At 37.2% G+C, this 26,463-nt stretch overlaps 1 protein-coding gene across 1 annotated transcript in view; it reads left to right on the forward strand.

Moving 5' to 3' along the window:
• The window catches only part of CERKL (CERK like autophagy regulator), a 132,914-nt gene that overhangs the window by 78,681 nt on the left and 27,770 nt on the right, over nucleotides 1–26,463 (forward strand). The window contains 3 exon segments of the mRNA XM_017867489.1: nucleotides 13,215–13,251; nucleotides 13,253–13,344; nucleotides 20,884–20,947. Of these exon segments, the coding sequence (XP_017722978.1) occupies nucleotides 13,215–13,251; nucleotides 13,253–13,344; nucleotides 20,884–20,947 (193 nt within the window).

Raw genomic sequence — 26,463 nt, forward strand, 5'->3', positions numbered from 1 at the left:
CCTGAGGTCCACTCCAGACCCTGTTTGCCTGGGTATCAGCAGCAGAGGTTGCAGAAGATAGAATATTGCTGAACAGCGAGTGTACCTGTCTGATTCTTACTTTGGAAGCTTCCTCTCGGGGGTGTACTCCACCCTGTGAGGTATGCGGTGTCAGACTGCCCCTAGTGGGGGATGTCTCCCAGTTAGGCTACTCAGGGGTCAGGGACCCACTTGAGCAGGCAGTCTGTCCCTTCTCAGATCTTAGCCTCAGTGTGGGGAGATCCACTGCTCTCTTCTAAGCTGTCAGACAGAGTCATTTGCGTCTGCAGAGGTTCCTGCTGCTTTTTTTTGTTGTTGTTGTTTAGCTGTGCCCTGTCCCCAGAGGTGGAGTCTACAGATATAGGCAGGTTTCCTTGAGCTGCTGTGAGGTCCACCCAGTTCGAGCTTCCCTGCAGCTTTGTTTACCTACTTAAGCCTCAGCAATGGTGGGCGCCCCTCCCCCAGCCTCCCTGTTGCCTTGCGGTTAGATCTCAGACTGCTGTGTTAGCAATGAGGGAGGCTCTGTGGCTGTGGGACCCTCCCGGCCAGGTGTGGGATACAATCTCCTGGTGTGCCCGTTTGCTCAAAGTGCATTATTAGGGTGGGAGTTACCCGATTTTCCAGGTGTTGTGTGTCTCAGTTCCCCTGGCTAGGAAAAGGGACTCCCTTCCCCTTTGCGCTTCCCAGGTGAGGCAATGCCTCACCCTGGTTCAGCTCTCGCTGGTCAGGCTGCAGCAGCTGACCAGCACCGATGGTCCGGCACTCCCTAGTGAGATGACCCCAGTACCTCAGTTGAAAATGCAGAAATCACCGGTCTTCTGTGTCACTCCCGCTGGGAGTTTGAGACTGGAGCTGTTCCTATTCCAAGTTTGGGGTTTTTAAAAGAATATTATATATGTGTATTTATTGGGCATCTACTGAGTGCCAGACACTATTCTAGGAACCAGTAAACATAGCATAGAGCAGAATCACAAAGTTCTTGACCTCAAGGAGTTTAAATCCTAGTGGTAGAGGGGGAATTCAAAAAAATCAAATAAATACATTTCTATTATGTCAAGTGATGGTATGTACTACCAGGCAATGAGATGAAAATATTTCCTCTTCTATACAGAGTGGGCAAGGAAGGCTTCATTGATTGTGGAGTTTTTTAAGAAAGCTGGAAGTAATGGGGGAAAGACAGCCATATAGATATATGAAGGAAAACATGGTCCCGGCAGAGGGAACAAAAAGTGCAAAGAATTGAGCAAGAAAGTCATGTTCAAGTGGAGTCAGCAGGGGAAAGAGTAGGTCACAAATGTGGCTGAGGGTGGGTCATGAAGGGCCTTACTAGCTTTGTATGAGTTTTTACTTTTATTCTGAAAAACAAAACAAAACAACAACAACAAAAAACAAAAAACAGGAGCTATTTGGGGATTTTAAGAGAAAATTAACATAACTTCCTTTTAAAATGGATATGTGGCCACTCAGTGTAGGGAGTGTTCTATATGAGTGGATGGAATAATTGAAACAGGAAAGCAGGAGACAGGTTAAATGGAAAAAGGATTAATCCAGGCAAAAGATGGTGACTTAAATTAGGTTGGGAGTGGGAGAGATGGTGAGACATGCTTTGGATTCATTTTTTTCAGATAGAGCTGGCTGACAGAAACATGCCATTTATTGACATAGATGTGGTAGATTTTTTTTTTTTCTCTTAGACTGGGTCTTGCTCTCTTGTCCAGGCTGGGGTGCAATGGAGTGACCATAGCTCATGCAGCCTCAGACTGTTGATATCAAGTGATCCTCCCACCTCAGCCTCCCTAGTAGTTGAGATTATAGGCATGTGCCACTGTATCCAGCTAACCAAATTTTTATTTTTGTAGAGATAGTATCTCTCTGTGTTGCCTAGGGTAGCCTTGAACTCTTGGCCTCAAGCAATCCTCCTACCTCAGCCTCTCAAAGTGTTGGGATTATAGGAGTGAGTCACCATGCCTGGCCAATATGGGGGTTATTAAGAGGATAAGTCAAGGATGACATTAATATTCTGTTATGAAAAGTGTCAAACATATAGAAAATATAAACAGTGTTCCAATGGGCACCCATATTTTTATCACCTTGATTCTACAGGTCTTAACATTTTTCTGTATCCGCTTCAAACATTTTATTCTTTTAATGTATTCTAAAGTAAATTGTAGACATTGTGATAGTTCTCTCCAAAATGCTTCAGCATGTAGCTCTAAAAATAGGCATTTTTCAGATAACCAAATATCATTATCCTGCCAAATAAATGAATAATTGCTTATTAACATTTAATACCTGGTCCTTAGTCAAATTCTCCATATTTTCCACAATGTCTTTTATAGTTAACTTTTACCAACTACTGTGTAATCAAGAATCATTCATTTAATTACATTTAAACTATAACATTACAACATATTTTCTCATATGTTTTATTCTCTCTGACACTGACTTATGGAAGACACTAGATTATTTGTCCGGTAGACATTTTATTGTACATTAAGAGTCACTAGGAGAGCTTACATTACTAGTCCCCACTCTCAGAAATTTTGATTCAGTGGATCTGAGGTGGCTGTTTCCAATGAACTGCTGGTGATGTTGGGCTTTCATTCTGAAGTCCATACTTTGAGCACTACTGCTGTACCACTATCTCATGACTGCTTTGTGATATCGTTTCACTTGTTGTTCTGTTGCCTGTATTTCCTACAAACTGAATTTTCACTCTAAAGGCTTACTGAGATTCATGTTTGATACTTTGGGCAAGAATACTTCATAAGTTGTAGTGCTTAATGTTAGGTAGCACTTAATTGTGACTATCTCACTATTCATGAGGCTAAGCTAAGGAGGTGACAGCCTGATCCCTCTACTGTAATGTTTCCATTTGAAACTACTAGATAATTTGTTGAGTGGAAGATAGAGACCAGGGGGGATATCTAGTTTTCAATAAATATTTCACCTAATGGTTTTAACATACATTGATCATCCTTGCCTGAACTAATTATTTAATTAGGGATGCCAACATGGGGACTTTCTAATTCAATCGTTTTTTTTTTTTTTTTTCCTAAATGAATGGCATTCTTTTTATTTTTAAATGGATGTTACTTTGCAACTGGGGTTGATTACCCAGAACTATAGTGCATATTAAAAAGGTAGGATTAATGCTTAGTTAACTAATTAAACAATTTTTAATTACCAATTTTCAGAGTAAGGCACTGAAGTTTCTGACCTGAGCAAAGATAAAGTGGAAAGATCAAGTGGTCATTTAGTGAGATGGGCAAGACTGTGGATAGATAGACTAGGTTTGATGGGAAAATTAGAATATCAGTTCTGAATATGTTAAATATGAGATGTCTATTAGAAACATGTTGACAAGGCTGGGTACGATGGCTCATACCTGTAATCTCAGTACTTTGGGAGGCCGAGGTGGGCAAATCACCTGAGGTCAGGAGTTCAAGACCAGTCTGGCTAACATGTGAAACCCTGTGTTTACTAAAAATACAAAAATTAGCTGGGTGTGGTGGCGTGTGCCTGTAATCCCAGGTACTTGGGAGGCTGAGGTAGGAGAATCACTTGAAGCCAGGAGGCAGAGGTTCCACTGAGCCAAGAGCCCTCTAGCCACTGCACTTCAGCCTGGGCAACAGAGTGAGACTCCATCTATATATATATATATATGTTGAAAATTTTTCAGTTGAATAAAATAAAATATTCTAGCTATTTTAGGTAGAATGGCATTTTATGCAGGTACTACTACTAAAGGGTAAGAGGATATGACTGTAGTACATTAAGTATACTGATGGCCTACAACTGTTGCTGTGTTGCTGTTTCCTCTTCACCACACATATGCAGTCTCATGAAACATTTTCTATGACCAGCACACTGAAGGAAATAAAAGAAACCTAGTTTAGAGATGGTTCTGCATGATACAACAAAAATGAGCTTACTAAATCATTACAATCCCACTTAAGGGTATTCCCCACCTCAAATAGTAGGGAAGGTCTTTCTGGTGGACAGAACTTTAATCAGTTGATACTAATTGTCAAGGTGTGATGGCCAAGGGATTGATGTTTATCAGTGTATGGACAATGGTTCAGAGTTTGGTGAAATAGTCAAGTTGGAGGAGAAAGATTGGTGACAAAGATGTATGAGGTGGAAAGTATACTTTCACAGAAGAACAGAAAATGAGATTTATGTTTTTTTGTAAATGTTCAACAAACTTTGTTCAGAGGAAGAAATATATGGCAAGATGCCCCATCCTACAGATAGTAGTCAGCATCACTGCAAAGCAACTCCAGGGCTTATGTAGTGGGCACTTAAAGTATCACTGGTGCAGGGATGGGAGAAATAAGAGGATTTAATAAGCACTGCTGCTTACCAAGGTTGATTGAATTGCCACTATTGCCAAGTGTTCTACCTGCAAACAGATCAACCTTGAGCCCTGGGTATGGCACCATGTCCCAGAGCAACCAGCCAGCCAGCTGGTGGCAGGTTGATTACATTGGATTTGTTCTGTTATGGAAGGTCAGTGGTTTGTCACTGCTGCGATGAATGCTTACTGTACATATGGATTTGCATTTCCTGCCCCTCGTGTTTCTGCCAGCAGTAATATCTATGGCATTATTAAAAGCCTTATTCAATAACATGACATCCTATACAATATTGCTTTTGATCAAGAGACTCATTCACATCAAAATAAGTGAGGCAATTGATTGACAACTACAGGATTCATTTGTCTTACCATGTTCCTGTTGTAATGTTTTGTATTCTACCTGGAAGATAAAACCTTGTGACATTGAAGTAGTTTTTAGTTCCATAAACAGAATACAGGGGTCTATGAATCAAGAAGTGGAGGTAGAAGTGTCATCTTTTACTTCACATCTAATCACCTGTTCAAAATATTTTTTCATCTTGCCTCTGCAACTTTGAACTTTGCTGATAACACAGCAGTTTTAGTGTGAGGAAACAATACTTTCACATGGGAACATGGTAGTTGTTCAATTGAACTGGACATTTAGAATAACCTGGCCACATTGCTGAACTGTATAACTGAAACAACAGATGAAAAAACTGAAATACTATGCTGGAAAAGATGATTAATTTTGATTATTGGGAGAAATAGTGTTGCTACTGTTAGGAGGAAAACTATATGTCTAGCAACAAGGAGGAAACCTGGGTTGCCTCCTTGTAGCAGGGTAAAATGAGTGAGTACATTGTCTAAGAAAGGGAACATGGCCAAACTGAACCCAGAAGACATAGGAAATCTAAACAGATCAGTTAGCACCAAAGAAACAGGCATTTTTCAGTACTTCTAAAAAAGTACCAGACTGATATTTTCATGGAGATGTCTATTATACCCTTAAGGAACAGGAAACTTCAATACAATTTAAACTATTTTAGAGGATAGAGAAGAAAATTCCAGATTTTATTTATAGAACTGGCATGAAATTGATATCAGATTCTGACAATACAAGTTCAAAAAGGAAAACTAGAGATCAGTGTTAGTTATAAATGTCAAACAGCTCTTGATAAAATAATAGACAGATATGGTTATCAAATTGATAAATATGTTTATCACATTTTAAAGCCTACATGGAGAAACATTTGAGGTTTTCTTATTCTAGAACTGGCAGGAATATGAGCACTACTAGTCAAATTTTTCTGGTGGGTCTAATGTAAGTAGACTACAGAAGAAAATGAATGGTATGAACATTGGAAAGGGGAAATTCAATGATTATTATTTACAGATAAAATAATTAACCTGGAAAATCCAAGAGAATAAAGGGAAAGCCTACAATTAAGGAGTTAAGGAAAGGGCTAGGTATAGCCATCAATAGTTTTGACATACGCAGTCTATAGCCAGTTAGGGGATGAGTTAGGGGAAAAAACATGTTGACAGCAGCAACAGAAAAGCAGATAAACCTAGAATTGTTCACCACTTACCTTAAAATATTTAACATGGTACTGAGGGACACAGGAGATTATTTATATGGAAAAACATACCATGTTTCTATACAGAAAGATTGAACATCACAAAAGTATTATTTGGTCTTAAGATAATTTATATTTAATGTAATCTCAATGAAATACCAGGAGAATGTTTTTAAGCTAGACAAACTTATTTCAAAGATCATATGTAAAATAAGCAAAATAGATGTGCAAAAGTCTTTAATAAGGAGAGACCAGTCTTATTGACTATTAAGTCATTATAAAACTGTAATATTTAAAACATGGTGCTGACATATGAATAGATCAGTGGATCTCAGATGGGCAGTTCAGAAAGAGATACAAACACATTAAAAAATTTAGTACCTCTAAAGGTGGCTTTAAAATGTGTGGGGAAAGATGGATTTTCCAATGAATAATGTTGGGATAGGTAGATAACCATCTGGAAAAAATGAAAGTCAAATCCCAACATTTTACCTTTTATCAAAATGAACTTCAGATACAATTAAAATATAAAATTGAGACCATAAAAGTATTAGAAGAAAATGCAGTTTTAAGTCTCAAAAGGGGACTCTTAAATATGATACGAAGTCCGGAGGCCATAAAAGAAATGATTGATAAATTAAAATATAGGTCCATATAACAAAAACTTTCAGTATGGAGAAAACACCATAAATTATAAAGGCAAATGACACACTAGGAGAAGCATTTGTAACTCATAACACACAAGCCTAGTTTTCTTACTGTATAAAGAACTGCCATCATTAATGACAAAGAAAATATGAAGAATTGGCAAGTGACATACACAGAAAGCTCATGGAAAAATAACTCTTAAACATTTGCAAAATTTTACAACTTCCCTCATAAAAAAAGAAATGGAAATTGAAATTAGAGTCACATATAATATTTCACTTTTCATTTGTCAAAGATCAAAAAGTTTGAAAATACTGTGGGTTTATGTTTATAAGGATGTAAGAAAACAGGCAACCTAAATTCCTTGTAGAGTGTAAATTGGTGGTAATAAGAGAAAAATTTACTGAATACTTTGTGCCGGGTGATTTTCTAAGCACTTTACATTTAGTTATCACAATTAACTTATCCAGAAAGTACTATTATTTCTGTATTACACATGAGGAATTTGAAGAAAAGTTAGACAAGTAAGTCAAAGTCACACAGTAAATGACAGAGTGAAGATTCGAGACCATTTACTTTTACTCAGTTGTGCATTTTTGGTTGTTTCTGTTTCTGTAGTGAGTAATTTCACAATATATGATAAAACCTTAAAAGTATATACTCTTTGATCCAATGATTCTACTTCCAGAACTGTGTCCATTTTGCATCAAATAGATGGAGAACAGCATTCATTGCACTGTTATTTACAGTAAAGGAAGATTGGAAACAACCTAAATATTTATCCTCAAGGACTCATCCATACAAAAGAATTGAAGTAAATTCATCCAGATGAATATGAGGCAGTTTTAAATAGAGTGAGATGGCATTCTATGTAGTAATATGGAGTCATCTTTAAAAATACGGTAAAGCCAGGCGTGGTGGCTCACACCTGTAATCCCAGCACTTTGGGAGGCCAAGGCGGGCAGATCACGAGGTCAGGAGATCAAGACCATCCTGGCAAACACGGTGAAACCCCATCTCTACTAAAAATACCAAACAAAAATTAGCTGGGCGTGGTGGCGGGCACCTGTAGTCCCAGCTTCTCGGGAGGCTGAGGCAGGAGAATGGCATGAACCCAGGAGGCAGAGCTTGCAGTGAGCCGAGATAGTGCCACTGCACTCCAGCCTGGGCGACAGAGCGAGACTCCATCTCAAACGAAAAAATAAAATAAAAAATAAAACTGCGGTAAAAGGAAAAAGCAAGATACAGAACAGCATGTAGGGAAGCTGCTGTCTGTGTGAAAAGCTGTAGAATATACATGCATTTTTGTATATGCATATAATATTTCTAGACGAGACCAAAAATGGTGGCTCATGCCTGTAATCCCAGCACTTTGGTAGGCTGAGGTGGGTGGTTCACTTGGTTCCAAGAGTTCAGGATGAGCCTGGCCAATATGGCAAAACCTCATCTCTAGAGAAAATATAAAAATTAGCTGGGCCTGGTGGTGCATGCCTGTGGTCCCAGCTACTTGGGAGGCTGAGGCAAGAGGATTGCTGGAGCCTGGGAGGCGAAGGTTGTAGTGAGCCAAGATCATGCCACTGCACTCCAGCTTGGGTTACAGAGCAAGACACCATTCATCTCTCTTTCTCTCTCTCTCTCTATATATATATATACACACACACAAATATATGTATAAATATATATCTAAATATATGTATAAATATAAATATATATATATAAATATTTCTAGAAGGATTCTCAAAGTGATACCAGTGATTGTTTTGCAAGAGGGAAACTAGATATCAGTGAATTAGCTATTTAAGGGGATTTTTGAATTCTGTAGCATGTGTATGATTTACCTATACAGAAACCAGTCGAGCATGTGTTTCTCAAATGTAGAATGTTTGCAGTGAGGTCACTTGGTGAAAAGTATAGCTATGTCAGACAGATGTAAGTTCAGATTCCAGGACTTCCAGGACTGCTGAAAGGGAAAGGGGCTTTGGAGCTCCTTCAGCTCCAGTTAGCATTGCTCCTTTCCCAGCTTTGACATTAGCTGGAAGGAAGACAAGTTCTTAGAGCTCTATGTGCTTGGGGCAAGACCCCTTCCCCCCACTGCCTTACTCTCCAACCATAACTACTGCAAATAATTCTTACTTCTTCCACCCCATGTCACTTCCTAAAAACCTTCATCACCTGAACTCCCATGCCTCTAAGTCTGTACATCCCCTAGCCTGACACTGTCCCCAACCCTCCTCAACTCCAGACACCATTTCACTCTACCCTCTGGAATTGAATAGTCCATTATTAGCAAAATCTCCTAATTTTCAACCTCCTTTCTAAATATTTTCCCCATGTTCTTGCTGTAGTAGTGACCCAGCTTTCCCAGGAATGTATAACTTTCCTTGCAGTCCTCTAAAGTGGTAACTGGTTTCTCTGCCATACATTTCATACCACTGGTCCTGGAGATATTGTCAATGTCTTAATGTGTTCCTTCCATCTCCCTTAAATTTTGAGACCATAATCCCTTTTTCCTCTCTTAAAAATTCTCAGCGTTGAAGCTCAATCCATTAGATACCTCTAGCTGGCACTACTAGTTGCAGTCCTGTGCGGACTACCGAGTCATTTTCTTTACTCCTTGAAGACTTAAAGTCTATCTTACTCTCACTCTCTCTGACACTACTCCTATTAAAATATTATGTTTCTTTAACTATTTTTTCAGTTTTTGGTCTCCTCTCCTTCAATGAGGATGGTTTCTAGAATCCTGGTTCTCAAAATGTGGTCCCTTTGCAAACATCATCAGCACCTGGGAACCTGTTATAAATATGAATTCCCAGACCACACCCCAGACTACTAAGCCCAAAACTCTGGGGGCTGGAGCCCAGAATCTATGTTTTAAGAAGCACTTCAGGTGATTCTGATGCAGGTGTCAGTTCGTTAGATGTTGTTATTGTCATTACCGACAATTTTCTCTGAGACCACAATTTGAGTCTCCGATTTTTCACTAGTTCTCAACCCATTTTAAGTCCTTACTTTCCCCTTGCCAGCCAGACATTTGAATATTCCTTAACTCTTCTCTTTCACATACCATATCCAAAGAGTCAACAAATGCTGTCAGCTATACCTTCAAAATACTTATAGAATCTAACGTTTAACTTCCACTGCAGTCATTCCAGTCCAAGCACAATCATTTCCCACCTGGAGTATTGCAATTGTTCTTATTTGGTGGCCCTTGGCCCTACTTTATCTACTTTCCACAAAGCAGCTAGAGTGTTTCTTTCAACACCTAAGGTCATATGGCTTCATTGATTGAAATTCACTGTTCAGTTCCCACGAGGGGGGAGGGATTGCATTGGGAGTTATACCTGATATAAATGATGAATTGATGGGTGCTGACGAGTTGATGGTTGCAGCACACCAACATGGCACAAGTATACATATGTAACAAACCTGCACGTTATGCACATGTACCCTAGAACTTAAAGTATAAAAAAAAAAAAAAAAAAAAAATTCACCATGCATCACCTCTTTATCTACAAAAGCCAAAGTCCTTGTAAATGCCTGCAAGGCTCTAGGGTGATCTGACCTTCCCTGGCCAGGAAGTCATGCCCACCTTTGCCCTCCCTCTCTTGCACTACTAGTGATCTTCATTTTTATTTTTAGAATGTATTACATTACCACGTGACATACTCTTGTTCCTTTCTGTCTTGTGCCATTAGAGTGGAAGCTTCACAAGGGCAGAAGCTTTTCTTGTTCACTGACAGAGGCTCAGTTTCTGGAACTCTGCCTGGTACTGAGCAGACATGCAGTTATTTGTAAATAAATGAATATAGGAAGATAAATTTGTGTGTGTGTGTGTGTGTGTGTGTGTGATAACACTGTCCTTATTGGGACTACCCCTGCTTGAGAAGTAAAGCAGGGCATTCCAATAAGTTTACTAGGTAAAGTAAACTTAATCAGGATACTTAACCCAACACTTGGCCTCTGGGCTTTAAGCAAGTTTCTTTTCCTGTCGTGTTTCGTATAAGTAAGCTCTAGGTTACTTTTAGTAAGCTAAAAGTAAGCTTAGTCCTTCATGGTTAAAGGACAGCAATATTGTCCTTTATGGCATTTAAAAAACCCAATCCAGAATCACACATTGCATTGAATTTTCATGCCTTTAGTCTCCATTAAAGATGTTGCCCTTTGTATTAATAATTAGAGTGATGAGGGACAGAGTTTAAGAATATATAAATATTTTGTCCCCAACTGACTGTCACTGGATGGCTTTAGCACCCATTGGTGATTCTTGCCTGAATCAATAATTATTGTGATGACCGAAAATAGTGATTTTTCTCTTTATAATTCTTCTATATTTATTAATTACCCTAATATTATTCTATAGAACAGAATGTTCCCTTCTCATCTTTTGTTTGTTTAGTGTCAGTATTACTCATGAAGTTGGGGGTTTTGAAAATTCAATGTTGTATAATGTATTACTGTTATTCCATTTTGTATTGTCTCAGTTTGGGTCTTTCTCCTGAGTCCTCTCATGTAAGCAGTATAAAGATCAGTAATAGAGGAACATAGAGTAAAGTGTGAGCAGAGAAGCCTCACTCTGAGACAAACTTCAGAGAGGTGAACTCTGTCGCTGATTAAGAAAGGCTTCACTGAGGAAGTGGTGTTTGAAGTGAGCTTTGAAAAGTCATAAAATTTTGACAAAAGTGGGGATGGGGTGGAGCATAAAGGAAAAACTGCCTGAACAAAGGAAGGTCCGGCAGACTAGGAATTTGGCAATAATACAATGGTTCTGGACCTTCATGAGGAAGTTGAAATGGAACATAAAAACCCTCCGCATTTCACTTCATTTGTTTGCTCAGGCAGCTCTCATTGCCTAAAATTTTCACCCCTGCTGTTTTGCTAAAGGGTGGGATAAGGGGTAATGAGGGAGGAAATTTTTAGGGGGTGAAAACAGCACAAGCCAAAAGCCCCACTCAGATACTCACTTCTCTTTAAGCCTTTTCCAGATCCCTAATAAGAACTAACCACCCTTTCTCACACACTCTGTTGTACTTTGTGCTTCTCTGTTAACATGCCTCTGTGTTTTGTTCTGTCTGTATTTGTGGATACATCTTCCTCCTTTAAAGCACAAATCATACCTTAATCCCTTGGCCCTTCTTCCCAGTACTTAGCACAAATGCTTAATAAATGTTTCTTTAACACGTGTGACAGAGAAAGGAGAGGAGAGTGATTGGGATTGGGAGCAGGAGGGTTCTGAATGTCATTTTAAGGGGTTTGGGCTCGCTCTTCAGGCAGCAGTGAGCCATAGCCGCCTTCGAACTGTGCAGCACTTATCAGAGCTGTGATGCCAAAGGATGCAGTGGAAGGGGAGGACAGCCAGCATGCCTGGGCACGGTCACCAAGTCAGAGGACATCAGTGGGAGAAGGCATGGAAGCAAGTAGCTACCATCTTATGAATCTGAGCACCATTCCAATGTGGCAAGGAAAAAGGAAAGCATTGAGCATGATTTTGAGGTTTCCAGCCTGGGTGATTGGAGGCTGATGCAGGCTTCTTACCAAAAAGGGCCCTAGGCAGTTTCACCAGGAATGTTTAAGGAGTTTATCATGACCCTATCTCTTCCTCATCTAAAACTCTTCCTAAAATCAAAACAGTATATCCTGTGGAAATATTTCATTGTATCAAATATAATGAGAAGTAAAATATTCTCTCTACTTGACATATGAAACACTGACTCCTTGTAGTGGACAATTTTCACTTGTCTTTTTAGTAATGGATTTTATTAAAAATAGATGTTAATAACTGCTTCTTTAATCTTTAAACGTGGCCCTCTGAGAGCAGCTTACCATAAAAGAAACGGTTGTCAGCTTTCTTTTAGCTCCTCAGTCCCTCCTGCCCCTTCCTAACAACAGAAAATTTGCTTTGCACCTGCTCCAACTGGGTTTGAAGAGATAAGCATCTTGCAAGCCCAGAAAATTGTAGTATCAAATCTCAGCCCCAACTGTGAGGCAGCACTGTCATCGAATCCCTGCTGAGAGGCGTTGCTTTCCCAATTCCCAAAAGAGTTCTTTCTCCCCTGGCCCCTTTTCAGGCTTGAACTCTGACCGAAACCCTCTTTTTAACTCCCAGCATGCACTGCACTTGGTACTGACACTGACCCATCCCTGCTTCCTCTATTCTGCACTGGACTCATCAGTAGGTCAGGCGTTGGTAGCTCTGGGGTCACTGGGGTGCCCAATTCCAATAATGAGCACATTTAGCTAAGGAGAGGAAATGTACCCTTCTATTTGTTACAGTCCATTGCTTTTTTCCAGAAACAAATGCTAAAAGAACATTTGATATATTGTGGTTTGGTAAATACACATATGCACTGCCTAATATTCACAAAGTTGCCTCTTTTTTGCATCTTCATAAAATAAATGTATTATTCTAACTCATGACTTATTTTAAGAGGGATATACCTATTTCACAGCTAGGAGAAATGTGTTTTAAAATAAAGTTATATTCAGAATTCTCTTGCAATAATTTCAAATAAAAATAGCAAATACTATTTAAATGCATATCACATTCTAACAGACTTGTGTGTCATTTTAAAGGGAAAGAAAAAAAATGCTGACAAGGACTTTACAACGTTGTCTTTAAAATTTCTTCTTAGGCTTTCCAAACAGACCGAAGTCATTAAAATACTCCTTAACCCCAAAGTCACAAAAAAGAAGCTACTCAGGTTTACTATGAGAAGGTTGAACCTCTGTTGAAGCTTGCAGGAATAAAAACTGATGTAACAAGTAAGTAATTTTCAGAATATAATTTCACCATTTACAAAAACGTACAAAAGCAAGATAACCTGAGTTTGTTCTTAATGCAAACTTGGGAAACTACTTGTAATATCGACAGCATTTTTATGTCTTCATAACCTACTGGAGCCAGCTTGAGGGTTACAATTTAATTATTTTTATTAGAATGTTATTATTTTCTCTTTAGAACTTTTCAGATTTTTTTTTCAGATGTAAACAATTGTTAGATGTAATTCTAAAGGAAGCTGTAGACTTGTTTATATCTTCATTGAGATGTTTGCTATTTACATGTTAGTTTTGCAGTTAGGCAAGCAATTGATTTTTTGCTCGCTTATATAGTTGATGTCATTCCATAGAATTCTTCCTCAGGTTGTTTTCGTTCTGACTCTGACCCCTGCTGGTTAGGTCAAAACTAAGCACTGAACTGCTGGTTTTATTAATAGATGAATTTAGAGATGCTAGAAGTTTAAATTTGTTGTCTAAACTAAGAAGTGTACTTAGGTTTGTGCCAAGGAAAATAGAAACTTGTTAATGCTAAAATTAATAGATGATTAGTAATATCCTTTTTGATTTTTTGAATTTGGTGGCCACATTTCTTTATTTCTTTAAGACTTATTTTTGTATGGTGGGGAACTGAGTAGAAGAGTCAATGCTATGGAGAATCACAACTTTCCTAACTTTATTTCTATGTGGCTTCACTAACAGTGGAAATTTGCAATAAATTTTAATTAATAAAAAATAATATAAAATTAGCCTACTCAGGAGACAAGCCCAGAGTGCAACTGGAATTTCCTAGTCCCAGTTATAAATTCCTAAGGAAGGGATTCACAGTGATGTGGCCTTACTCAGGTGTAAACAAAGGAGATAGGTTTCAAGACGTAAATAATATCACTGAAGGCTGCACCTAGTGATTTGGTGGATTGAGGTAGAAGAAAGTTCCAAAAAAAAAAAAAAACAAGTTTTGTAGGAAGTTCAGCCCCCATGAAATGTGCCTACAATTATAGAGGTTCAAGAGAAACTACCATGAAAACTCAAGGGGAATTTTTGAATTAAAATAAAGTTATAGTGAAGAAATTAACTTTCATGTTTGTGACCTTTGGCTTATTTAGAGGTGATTTACAAGTAAAAGAGAAAATTCAGATTTATGTTTTCTTTCTTTTGAAGATTTCCAAAGATGGGCTGAAGGAAAAGTTTGAGATTTGTATTAGGGTGAGACAATTAAAAGTTGAATAAACATGTTGGTATACTCAATGACTATTTTGTATTGTTGCTTTTACATGTGAATACTACAAAGCAAGCTTGATATGGATATTGCTATATAGCATTCACTTCAGGAATCTCATTGTATGCTTGCTCTGTGTTCAGCATTGTGCAGGATGCAAGATCAATAAGCTATCATACTTGCAATTGGATGACTTTCTATGTTATTAGGGATTCAAAGAGATACTTAAAATCATTATAGCTGGGGTATACATAAAATAACTTTAATGTCTCAGAGGTGATATTTTGATTGGAAGGTTCAAGAAAAGCATTTGAACTAGGCAGTTTTTAAGAGGCAGACAAAAAATGAGGGAAGGAAGTCAGGCTAACAGGCATGTACTGTAAAAGTGGGGTGGGGGAGAGAGAGAGAGTATGTGTGTGTGTGTGTGAGAGAGAGAGAGAGTCTGTGTGTGTTACACCCACACGTCTTGAGAGTTTGTGCCATAACTTTGCTCTACTTTCCTCAGTTTTGACATTATCTGAAATCTTATTCTATCATCATAAAATAGCTGCCAGTGGATTTGATCCTTTCTTATTAATATCCAGTGGGATGGGGAGAGGTGTGCATATGTGTGCTAGAGAGACCCAACATGCTTTAATCCTGAAGATGAATTAAAATTTCCTTTTTTCAGTTTGGGCACAGATACTGTATTAGCGCAGTCAATCTGAAATAATCATTTATTTAGCCATCAAGACTCTTCCCAGGGCTGAGGGCAGATCCCCTTTTCCTGATGGCTGAAATGCCTCAATTGAATCTGGATTCTGTTAGGGAGAAGAAAGGACAAAATGACTTTTAGGAAGGCCCTCAACAATGTATACTACAGGAGATGTAATTCCAGGTTATGGATGGATCCTAATGCTGCACTCAGCAGTTTACTCATCATGTATTGATCCACAGTTGGTGTAAAATTTTTTTTGTCATAGTGTTGCAATCTGATTTGGCAAAGATGACTCCACCAGCAGAATTAAAATTAAAAAGGAAGAGAAAAAGAGATTGGAGACAAGAAAACTGGTATACAAAGCCCGAACTAAGGCAGAGGAAATCATCTAAATGTGCTTTCCTTCTTACTTGTATTGGAGACAAAAATATTGTGTCTAGAAATTTTTTCTCTAAATTTGTAAATATTACTGAGTATCATATTTAAAAATAAAACAATAGAATATTCCATAAAGCAAATTTAGAATTTACTTACATTTATGCAGAATGGCTAATTATTAGCTGCCTAACACTCCTCCTACAGGCAAATTTATAAAATTACATCCTTCACTTATAAAACCATTTTAGTATGCATATTGGCTCAATATTTATGAAAAAATATTTCTTGAATAGACCTGTGAATATTTGAAAAGTTTTAGTCTTTCTGCCTATCTTACAGTGTTATTTTGTGGTTGAAATAATATTTTGAAACTTTGTATATTATACTACAGAAAGATGGTCATAATACTGTTTCAGTTTCAAAAATTATGTCATAGTAAGATTGAATTTGTATTTTATTTGAAAGAAAAAGCATATGGAAGAGTAAAGCAGAAAGAGGACATATCTTCTGCATGTCCAGTGGAACATTGTTGTAATGTATCCTTGTGTGCATGGGTGAATCCAAATGGAATTGGAATTACAAAATAAACCCTATATGATGAGTTCATTAGGAAATAGTACTATATTTATGATAGTGCTATAATATAAATATGAAGTATAATATGAACAATTACAGCTAGATATATACACAATAAGGTACTGTAATTTTTTCATAAATTTATTTTAAAAATGGATCTTACCACATTAATAAAAATATACTTCTTTCAGCTTGGGTTGTGCCAAAATCATAACTACTTCTGAATATAGATCAGCATGTTTTGAAATATTTGTGCTAAAGTTGCATCCCCGCTCTGCTACAACCACCAATGTAGTATCTTATCTAATGGCATCAGAAAAACTTCTAGGAGAACCTGGGAATAATTATGTTTTCCTAATTACCTATTCATACACAAACCAAGGAAGAGTATGAACTATAAGCCCATGCTCGCATATGATGTCATTTCTCTTGCTTCTAAAACAAAGCAGGTTTTAGAGATTGTACCATTAAAGGTGTGAGAGATATTTTGAGGATCAGAGATCCATAGGATAATGCATAGAACAACAGAGTGAAAAAGTTAAGGCAGCAGAGAAATCAGACTGAAAAGAACTTTTGAGGCCATATGGTTCAATTTTTTCCTTGTGAGTGGAGCACAGATGAGTGGCACTCAACTTTGGCTTGGCCACCTACACTAGAAGCAGAGTATGTTGTTACTGGACAATACTGTTTGACATTCTCTTTTTTTATTATACTTTATGTTCTAGGGTACATGTGCACAACATACTGGTTTGTTACATATGTATACATGTGCCATGTTGGTGTGCTGCACCCATTAACTCGTCTTTTATGAATGTTCAGAGTTACTGTACCTTTGGGTGGATTAGAAAAGGCACTTCCTCTGTGCTAACTTACAAAAAGATGCACTTTCTTCCAGGCTCATTCATCCTTTGCTTATAAAACCATTTTAGAATGCATAATGCATTTAGTATGCATATAGTATGCATAGTATGAAAGTATTCCATACTTTCAAAATATTCATATTTCAAAAATATTCAGCGCAAGGTCACTAGATTCAGCCTAAGGTCATTTGTTAGATTGCAAATTCATCATTCCTGTTGGCCAAGTACCTTCATGCTAGGCATAAACTGTACAAAGTGAGAACTTGTGAGCTGACATTTGCCTCTTTGTAATTTTTGTCTACTAGAGTTAATGTTATCTTTTGTGGTAATATGAAATCAATGTGCCCCATCTATTGTATAAGAGTCATTGAGATATTTGAAGACAGATACCCTGTCTGTCCCTCATCTCTTGTTCATGATAGGTACTTCCATCGCCTTCAGTTACTTTTTTGCATTGACAGAGCTGCTAGACCTTATCATGGTCATTATCATTATCATAGTCAAAGACATTTATCTGAAGGAAACCTTGATCTCTGCCAACTCAGGGCTCTTGGGAGTGCCTAGTCACCAGATAATTTTACCTCCTGGGCAGAGGTTTCAAGAAAGTGGTGTTTGTTATCATTTTCCTCTTCTTTCTCCTAAAATCACGCTTCTAACATGACTGTTAACAAGTCTCTTTGTAGTGTTTCTCTGGTTGCTTTTGGCTCTACTTGAAGTTTTCCATTTCTTGGAAATGCCTCTTGCCATTCTAAATCTCACCCAGCAGAAAGCTAGGCCATCTAATGAAACTGTGTTACAAAGATTCCAGTAGTCTGAGGCATCACTCTTTCCAATTTTACCTGCGTTTTAATAAAAAATCTGAAAAGTAAATGTTCATGCATTATATCTAGCTAGAGAGAAAGATAGTTCTGTGTAAAAGATTCTTTGTATTACCTCTTAAATAATTGTGGGTGTATATGGCCAATCCTGTTCCCAACATTCAGATGTGAGTTAGGAAGTTGGAACTTTATACCTGGGGACAATGAAGACTCATTAATGGAGTATATACAGAAAAGTGATATGATTAAATATGTGTCTGAAAATGATTATTCTGGCTAGAGTTGGGGAGAGGTTTGAGGGAGATAGGATAAAAGGCTATTGTAGTACAGGTGGAGTATCTCTTATCTGAAAGGCTTGGGACCAGAACTGTTTCAGATTTAGGATGTTTTTAGCTTTTGGAGTATTTGCATATACTTAACCAGTTCAGCATCTCTAATTTGAAAATCTGAAATTGAAAATGCTCCAATGAGCCTTAACTTTGAACGTCATGTCAGTTTTAGATGTTGAAACGTTTTGGATTTTAGATTTTCTGGTTGTTACAGATACTTAACTTGTCTACACATGAAAGATATTTAGTGATCAGATCTAGGGAATTAGCTGGGAGAAATGGAGGAATGCTGTGGCATGATTTAAAGACAGAAACAACTGTCCTTGGCCATGGAGTGGTTCTAGAGAGTGGAGGAAAGGGACAATCTAGAAAGAAGTCATTTTCCTGTCTTGGAGTAGATGATGGAACACAAAAAGAACAATATATTTGAGAGATAATATATTTGAAGGTTCACATAATGGATTCTCTTTTGAGCTTACTAAGTTTGAAGTACCTACAGGACAGGAAATGACATTTCAGTATCATATCCCACGCTAGAATTTTATTGCCAAACCAAGAAATGTTTATGTCCAAATCAAATCTCACCTGATTTTATTTCAGCTGATTTTCTCATCAACATTCAGTATCAACCTTAAGACTTTCTCTTGTGTTCCTGAAGTTGCATTTGCACCGAAAAGGGGAGGGGGACGTTCCCAGCAGTGAGAACTGTGTTCAAAAACCTGTAAACTGTGAAGACTTCTCATCTCCTATTTAGAAAGAGCACAGGTTGGCAGTCTCATAGGAAAAGGCAAATAGATTGAAGAAGAGGCTAGGTTACATTTTTTGAAATTACATTTGTCTAGCAATCCTCTCTTTATGTTTGTTTGGAGGGGGATGATTTGAATCTGGCTGTCACGGATTCCAGGGCCCACAATAGCCTGTCTAAATACATATTTGGTCTTTTCTACTGTATCTAAATAGTAATCCAGATCACTCTTTATCCTTTTGCCTAACATTGTTTTTTATAACCACCTATTACTTCATATTACAATTCATTATTTAATTAGCATATTGTCTGTCTCCAGAATGCAAATTCCTGAGGCCAAAGACTATTCATTTTGTTCATTTTGCTAATATAGTTTATAAATGTGGATAGTCAGGTTCTTTTCATTTTGTTTCTCTGTTCCAGATCTTTGATTTTATTGAACTTTTACAATGTTACTTAAAACATTGCTGTTTTCAGACAGGTTGCATTAGTGTATAATCAAATTCCATCCACAATATCAAAACACTATTACAAATTTAAAAAAGTAAAAATAGCATTTAATAATAACATAGTTTTAAAGCTCATTATTGGATTTGGAAAACTTTACCAGTGTAAGCTTTGGTATAAAAGTAAGGCTTGGTAAACTGATTCTTAGCATAAATATTTTTTCATAATATTCTTAATTATTTTAATGTGTATATGTGAGATGTTTTATTTTGCATTTTAAGGTTGTAACTACTTGCTGTAGTTATAAATGAATGATCAGCACACATCTTCTATGATAACTTTTCACCTTTATTAATATTAATATTTTAATGTAGTTTTATTATGGCTTTCTTCTGATTAGAATTTAATATAGAGAGGCTTTATTCATGTGAGTGTTAATGGCATTTTGCATAAGCTATGGGAGAATTACAATGTAACACTGCTGGATACAGAATGATTCTTTGAGACACCAAGACTAATAATTTTTAACAATATCTAAAAACATTGTAGGAAAAGCTTGAACCATGCTGGCACCAGGGACAGACAGGCATGAAAGATTAATGTAATCTTGCATATAATGACACACATTCTTACACAAAAAATCCATCTGCAGTGTCATGTCAGTCAGCAGAAATCTTTGATGGGTGGATACAGCTGGGCTGTCTCTTCTGGCAGAGCTGCCCTGGAAAATGCTAAATGTGGTTGTGATGCTTGGTGCCATCTGCAGTGTGCCCGTTTATCCTGTCTTCACTGGCATTTACAACACTGCATAGGGCATCAGTGACTGTGGAGACAGAGATATGGAGTGACAGATTCATTTCCTTGGAGGGTCTGAGCTCTGGTGGGCCAGTGTGCCACCCTCCTTCTTGGGTCTGGGTCTCTTATAATTGGTGTTGGCTTTACTTTGTATTTTCACATCCAACGCTTCCTCTTTTTAGTCTAACAGTTCCAGTACACATTCTTCTGGTTTGTAAATCTTACACTAACCTTTCGACTAATTTATTCATGTAAGGTTGCCAAACCGATTTAACATTGACTGTTCGATGCCAGCTAATATGCTTTATTTTCAAAATACTGCTCCTCCTAAGCCTCTGATTTAAGGGACATGTGTCTTATTTAGAGAATACTAAACAGGCACCAGGATAAAGTCTGTAACCACTATGCGTGGGATATTCCCAAATGACTTATGTAGTTGAAACAAATATATGACCTTCTTTTACATAAAGCTATAAAACACATCAGGTCACTAACACTTAGTCCTCTTGCCCATGATTAAAATATAAATATTCAAGAATAAATGTTGTTTTATGACTTGACCATATGTTTATCATATTATTTTGCCAGAACAAGTTACAAAGTGTAGATCATTGTTTAAAACTTTCACTTTGTCTATGTGTGTGTGTGTGTTTTTTTTAATAGTAATGGAATATGAAGGGCACGCTCTGTCACTGCTTAAGGAATGTGAACTCCAGGGATTTGATGGGTAGGTTATATTATTAATATATATCATGTCATTTATGTATTAAATGCCTTCAGTAGTTTTAGCCACATATTTGGAACTAACATTTAAAAATATTTGTAGTGTATGTACTCTGGCTCTATCTTGTTCATATCTATGTAATAATAATTAATGATAACAATATGCCATCTCTCAGGATCTGGCATAGGAAAGCAAAGAGAGGAATCTAATTATAAATACTGGGAAATGACAGTGTACTACCCTATACTTATTAATGTGGATCCATTTGCATCTCTAATTATTGGCTTTTACCATGTATCTAGAAAAGTACTGATGGAAGATGTTATACTGGTCACATGGCATAACTATATGATGATCCTCTTTTACAAATTAGTTGATAGGTTTAATAGCTACCCATTGGTTAATTTGTGATAGATTGAAGGAAGATATTTTATAAATACAAGTAAATAAATACATTATTTTCAGAAAGGATAAGAAATAATTTTAATTATTTCATAATGTAGTGACTACAATATAGGTATGTTATTCACAATGGGCATTGGAAACCATTGTTTGCAATACATTGAAGTGTACAGAGATTGTTCACTGGCATGCAAACATTAGAACCAAGGCAAGAGATACAATTGTGATTTTTTAAAATTAGGTGAACCAATTTGCTAAAGTATTGGATTGGTGTGTAAGACTAAAACGTATTATATTCTTTTAGGGAAGATTTTTTTTACATGAGTAGATATTTGAGAATTTAAAAAATTGACAAGTGTGTGAATTATTTGTGTTACATGGTGATGGGCAGCGGGCAGGGGCAAAGACCCATAAGGTCAGGAAAGGGAGTTAGATCTGGCCTTTCACCAAAGTGAACGGCATTAACTTTCCCAAAGAATGATTTGAATGTGTTGGGGAGGGAAGTGATGCAATCAAAATCGAGTATTGGCAGGGCTGTTTTTCAGAAATGCTTATTTATTTATTTTTTGGATAAGGAGAAAACAATAGCTGTTGAGAAAGAAAATGCAGTAAGACATGATTTTTCCAAAAGGAATCTAATTGAGGGAAGTAAATCTAGATAGCAATACTATATAAGCATTGGGAATGAAAAATATGGGGTAAGAGATTACTTCAGAACTTTATACTTAGAGGTAAACAAAAACATTAATAGGCTTCATTTAGAACATTGTCTTACAAGTATACAATTTAAGAAAAGTCCTTGGGGGAATCATGCCCACCAACTACCTATTTGAATATGCTGCATAGTCCCTCCTTAGGCCTCATGAGTACATGAAGGTAGCAGCATTACAAATGAGTCCCTGCTTCCAAACTTGATTAGATCAAGAATGAGAATAAAGATATCACAGATATTAAACTTGGTCTTACACAGCAGCATTACAAAATGTTCTGCTGAATGCAGTATCTATCAATATGTTTTACTGGTATTTGTACTGGCTAAAGGGATGAAAATAACTTCAGAATGAAGAAAGACTATTGCTGAAGTGTAGTATAGTAATATTTTTCACTTTACCTGAACATATTTAATCCTTATTTATTTTTCATGGCAAGTGTTGTTATTTTTCAGTGTAGAGCTAAAAGATACATAGATTTTTCAGTTATTGCTTACATCTTACAAACCAAATAGTTTGGCCTAACCATTATTTGAATTATGTAAGTGTTTCTAAACTCTAGGGCATGCTGATTTATTTCAGACTTACAATAATTTAAAATTTCTACTGAAAGTCATCTTCTGTGTTTTAAGATTCTTTAGATCAGGGGTCCCCAACTCCCAGGCTGCAGACCAATATCAGGCAGTGGCCTTTTAGGAACTGGGAGGCACAGCAGGAGGAATGGCAGAAGAGGGACCATTTCCACCTGAGCTCCACCTCCTGTCAGGTCAGCAGGAGCATTGGATTCTCGTAGGAGTGTGAGCCCTATTGTGAAATGGGCATGCAAGGGATATAACTGGGAATGCGAGGGATGTAGGTTGCATGCTTTTGATGAGAATCTAATGCTTGGTGATCTGAGGTGAAATAGTTTCATCCTGAAACCATCCCTCTCCCACCCCACCCCACCCCTCAGTCCATGGAAAAACTATCTTCCCACAAAAAAAGGTCCTTGGTGCCAAAAAGGTTGGGGACCACTTTAAATAGCTTATTTATTTTTGTGGGTTCAGTTTTCCCAGTAGAAGCTGATATGGTAGTTGGAGTAATTGTCTTGATAAAATGGCAATTTTAAGTCACTGTACTTAGAATTACATAGAGAGATATATGAGGAGAATAATAGAAACAGTTTCTTCAGGTACTTCAAAGGAACAATTCTCTTGCAAGTAAAATTGTTTGAAAAGAGAATATTCTACATTGGTGAGTTTTCTGTTCCTGAACCTGTTCTAAAGAGTGGCTAAAGGAAAATTTTGGGGGAAATTTATAGAAGAGGTACAGAGATGAGAGAAGGTTAACCCCAAAATGCTATGACATTTTGATGACAGACAGACTCACATTTCTTTAAGAACTTTAGCCTAAAGTACCTCCAGCTCACACTAGTGGAGCTATTCATAGGGAGTGATTAGGAAATCACCTAGCAGTTTGGTTTCTAGATACAGGCTGAGAAAGTTAAGAGCCAAGAAAGATTCTATATATAGTATTTAGTAAAGCAAAACGATTTGGTAAGTAATGTTTAAGAAATGCTATTTGCTAAGATTTTGGAGTTTTATTTTTTTTAATGCGTTCCATATGTTTCTATGAGACATCTTGTGACATTTCTAAACCCAACAGAACAGTGTATCAGCACTTACCACAGCTGGTTCTCCACTGCAGTGTGTCCTAGGAAACCTCTCAGATCCACCTTTAAACCTTGTAAGAGCTTAAGATTCTATATCGCTCCCTATTTTACCAGGCATGAGTAGGAAGTTTTATGAAGGAAAATAAAAGAATACCAGCTACATAGACTTGAAGCAGTAATACTTGCATTTGTAAGTGTGAGTATAGTTTTAAAAATCTATAGATTTTATGCAATTGTAAGAATATGAATTCCTTGCTATTATTTGTTTCACAATTTTAAAAAAATTGTTGAGTTATTTTCTCTTGTTCATTTCACCATTAATTAGACCCATAATGATCTAGACATTATTTGGATTATATTGACATTTTATCAGATTGAACTTATCTGTATTACTTAGTAAGGTAAAAAACAAAACAAAGAAACCCTTTTCTGGAAAGAAAAAACTGAATCAAAACTACAATAATATATTGAACATTTCATAAATGATGGGTTCATAGATAAGTATAAAACATTCATTAAAAAAATTTTATCACTCTTTAAAAATGGATATATTATCACTCAGTGTTTCTTTTCTAGACAGACTCATTCTGTTTGGAGTCCATGGCAAGGAGTTTACTTATTTTAAAAACAAGATTTGTCACATGTAAAAACAAGATTTGTCACATGCAAAGAATGAGTTACTCAAAGGTTTAGGTTTTAGAGTGGCACAAGTGTGATTAACTCACTATAAATGATTGAATATTTTGCTTTTTGCCTTTCTTGTAGTATTTAGACTCTTGTGGTATTTTTGTAAGAAGCTGTTGATGAAAAAAGCCAAACTGTAAAATATTTAAAGAGGTTTATTTTCAGTCAAATATGAGTGACCATGGCCTATGACAGCCCCAGGGGGTCCTGAGAACGTGTGCCCACAGTAGTTGGGTTACAACTTGGTTTTATACATTTTAGGGATACAGAAGTTATAGCCAAAGACATAAATCGATAAATATAGGGTGGTATACATTGGTTTGACCCAGAGAGGCGGACATCATGGAGCTGATGGTGAAGGGCAGCTCCCAGGTGAATTCAATGATTTTCTGATTGTCAGTTGGTTGATAAGCTTTGCTGAAAGATTAGAAGTCAGCAGAAAGAAATTCTTGAGTTAAGATAAACAGGGTGGTGTAGGCTGGGCGCAGTCGCTCACACCTGTAATCCTAGCGCTTTAGGAGGTCGAAGAGGGGAGATCACCGGAGGTCAGGAGTTTGAGATCAGTCTGGCCAACATGGCAAAACTCTGTCTCTACTAAAAATACGAAAATTAGCCGGGTGTGATGGCATGTGCCTGTAGTCTCAGCTACTCAGGAGGCTGAAGCAGGAGGATCTCTTGAACCCAGGAGGCAGAGGTAGCAGTGAGCTGAGATTACACCATTGTTCTCCAGCCTGGGCAACAGAGTGAGACTCCATGTCAAAATAAATAAATAAAATAAAAAATTATAAAAATAAAGATAAACGGAGTTGTGGAATCACAGGTTCTTATTATATAGATGAAGCCTCCAGATATCAGGCTTCAGAGATAATAGATGGTCAATATCTCTTATCAGACCTTAAAAGGTATCAAACTCTTAGTTAAATCTCTCATGGATCAGGAAAAGACCTGGAAAGGGAAGGAGATTCTCTATAGAATGCAAATTTCTCCTGCAAATTATGGCTTTGCAGGGCCATTTCAAAATATGTCAACAAAACACATTTTGAGGTAAAATGCTTTGATTTCCTCTAGGGCCTGCTATTTGTTATTTAATGGTATAAATAACAGAGTCAGGTTGGAGTTGGGGATCTTATTGCTACAAAGTCTGTTTTGTCAGTCTTATGATCTACTTTTTTTTTTTTTTTGAGATGAAGTCTCACCCTGTCACCCAGGCTGGAGTGCAGTGGTGCAATCTCGGCTCACTGCAACCTCTGTCTCCCAGGTTCAAGCGATTCTCCTGCCCCAGCCTCCTCAGTAGCTGGGATTACAGGCATGCACCACCATGCTCAGCCAATTTTTTGTATCTTTAGTAGAGACGGGGTTTCACCGTGTTGGCCAGGATGATCTTGAACTCTGACCTGGTGATCCGCCCTCCTTGGCCTCCCAAAGTGCTGGGCTTACATGCGTGAGCCACCATTCCTGGCCTATGATCTGCATCTTAATGTCAGTGCTGGTCAGTTGCACCTAAACTCCAAAAGACAAGAGGGTATAAGGAGGCACATCCAACCTCCCTTCCTGTTATGACCTGAACTAGTTTCTCAGATTTTCTTTGGTATCTTTGTGGCCAAGAGGGGAGGGTCCATTCAATTAGTTGGAGGGCTTAGAATTTTATTTTTGTTTTACAAAACTTACCTCCTAGGTTGAGTCACTGTATGTGAACATGATCTTAATGACTGAATAGTTGTTAACATAAATAAATATATATTTTCTAACTCACTTAATTTCACATTGGTTCTACTGGTAAACTGTTTTTCAAAATAACAAAATTCTCATAAGACTATTTTTATTAGGTTTCATATATACAAAAGGTATCTAATATATTGAATAATATTTCAGTTTCTAAGCCCAAATTGTCTTATTTCAAATCCCTGTTCTCTTACTTACTAGTGGTACAATCTTGAAAAAGTTTACTTAATCTTTCTATGTCTTAGTTTCCTAATCTGTAAATTGAGGGCAATAGTACCTATTGCTTAGTTATTTTCCACTTAAATGAGTTAATACATGGAGAATGCTAAGGAAAATGTCTAATATATATA

The sequence above is a fragment of the Rhinopithecus bieti genome, unplaced genomic scaffold, assembly GCF_001698545.2.
Source record: "Rhinopithecus bieti isolate Rb0 unplaced genomic scaffold, ASM169854v2 scaffold_3041, whole genome shotgun sequence".
Lineage (NCBI taxonomy): Eukaryota > Metazoa > Chordata > Mammalia > Primates > Cercopithecidae > Rhinopithecus > Rhinopithecus bieti.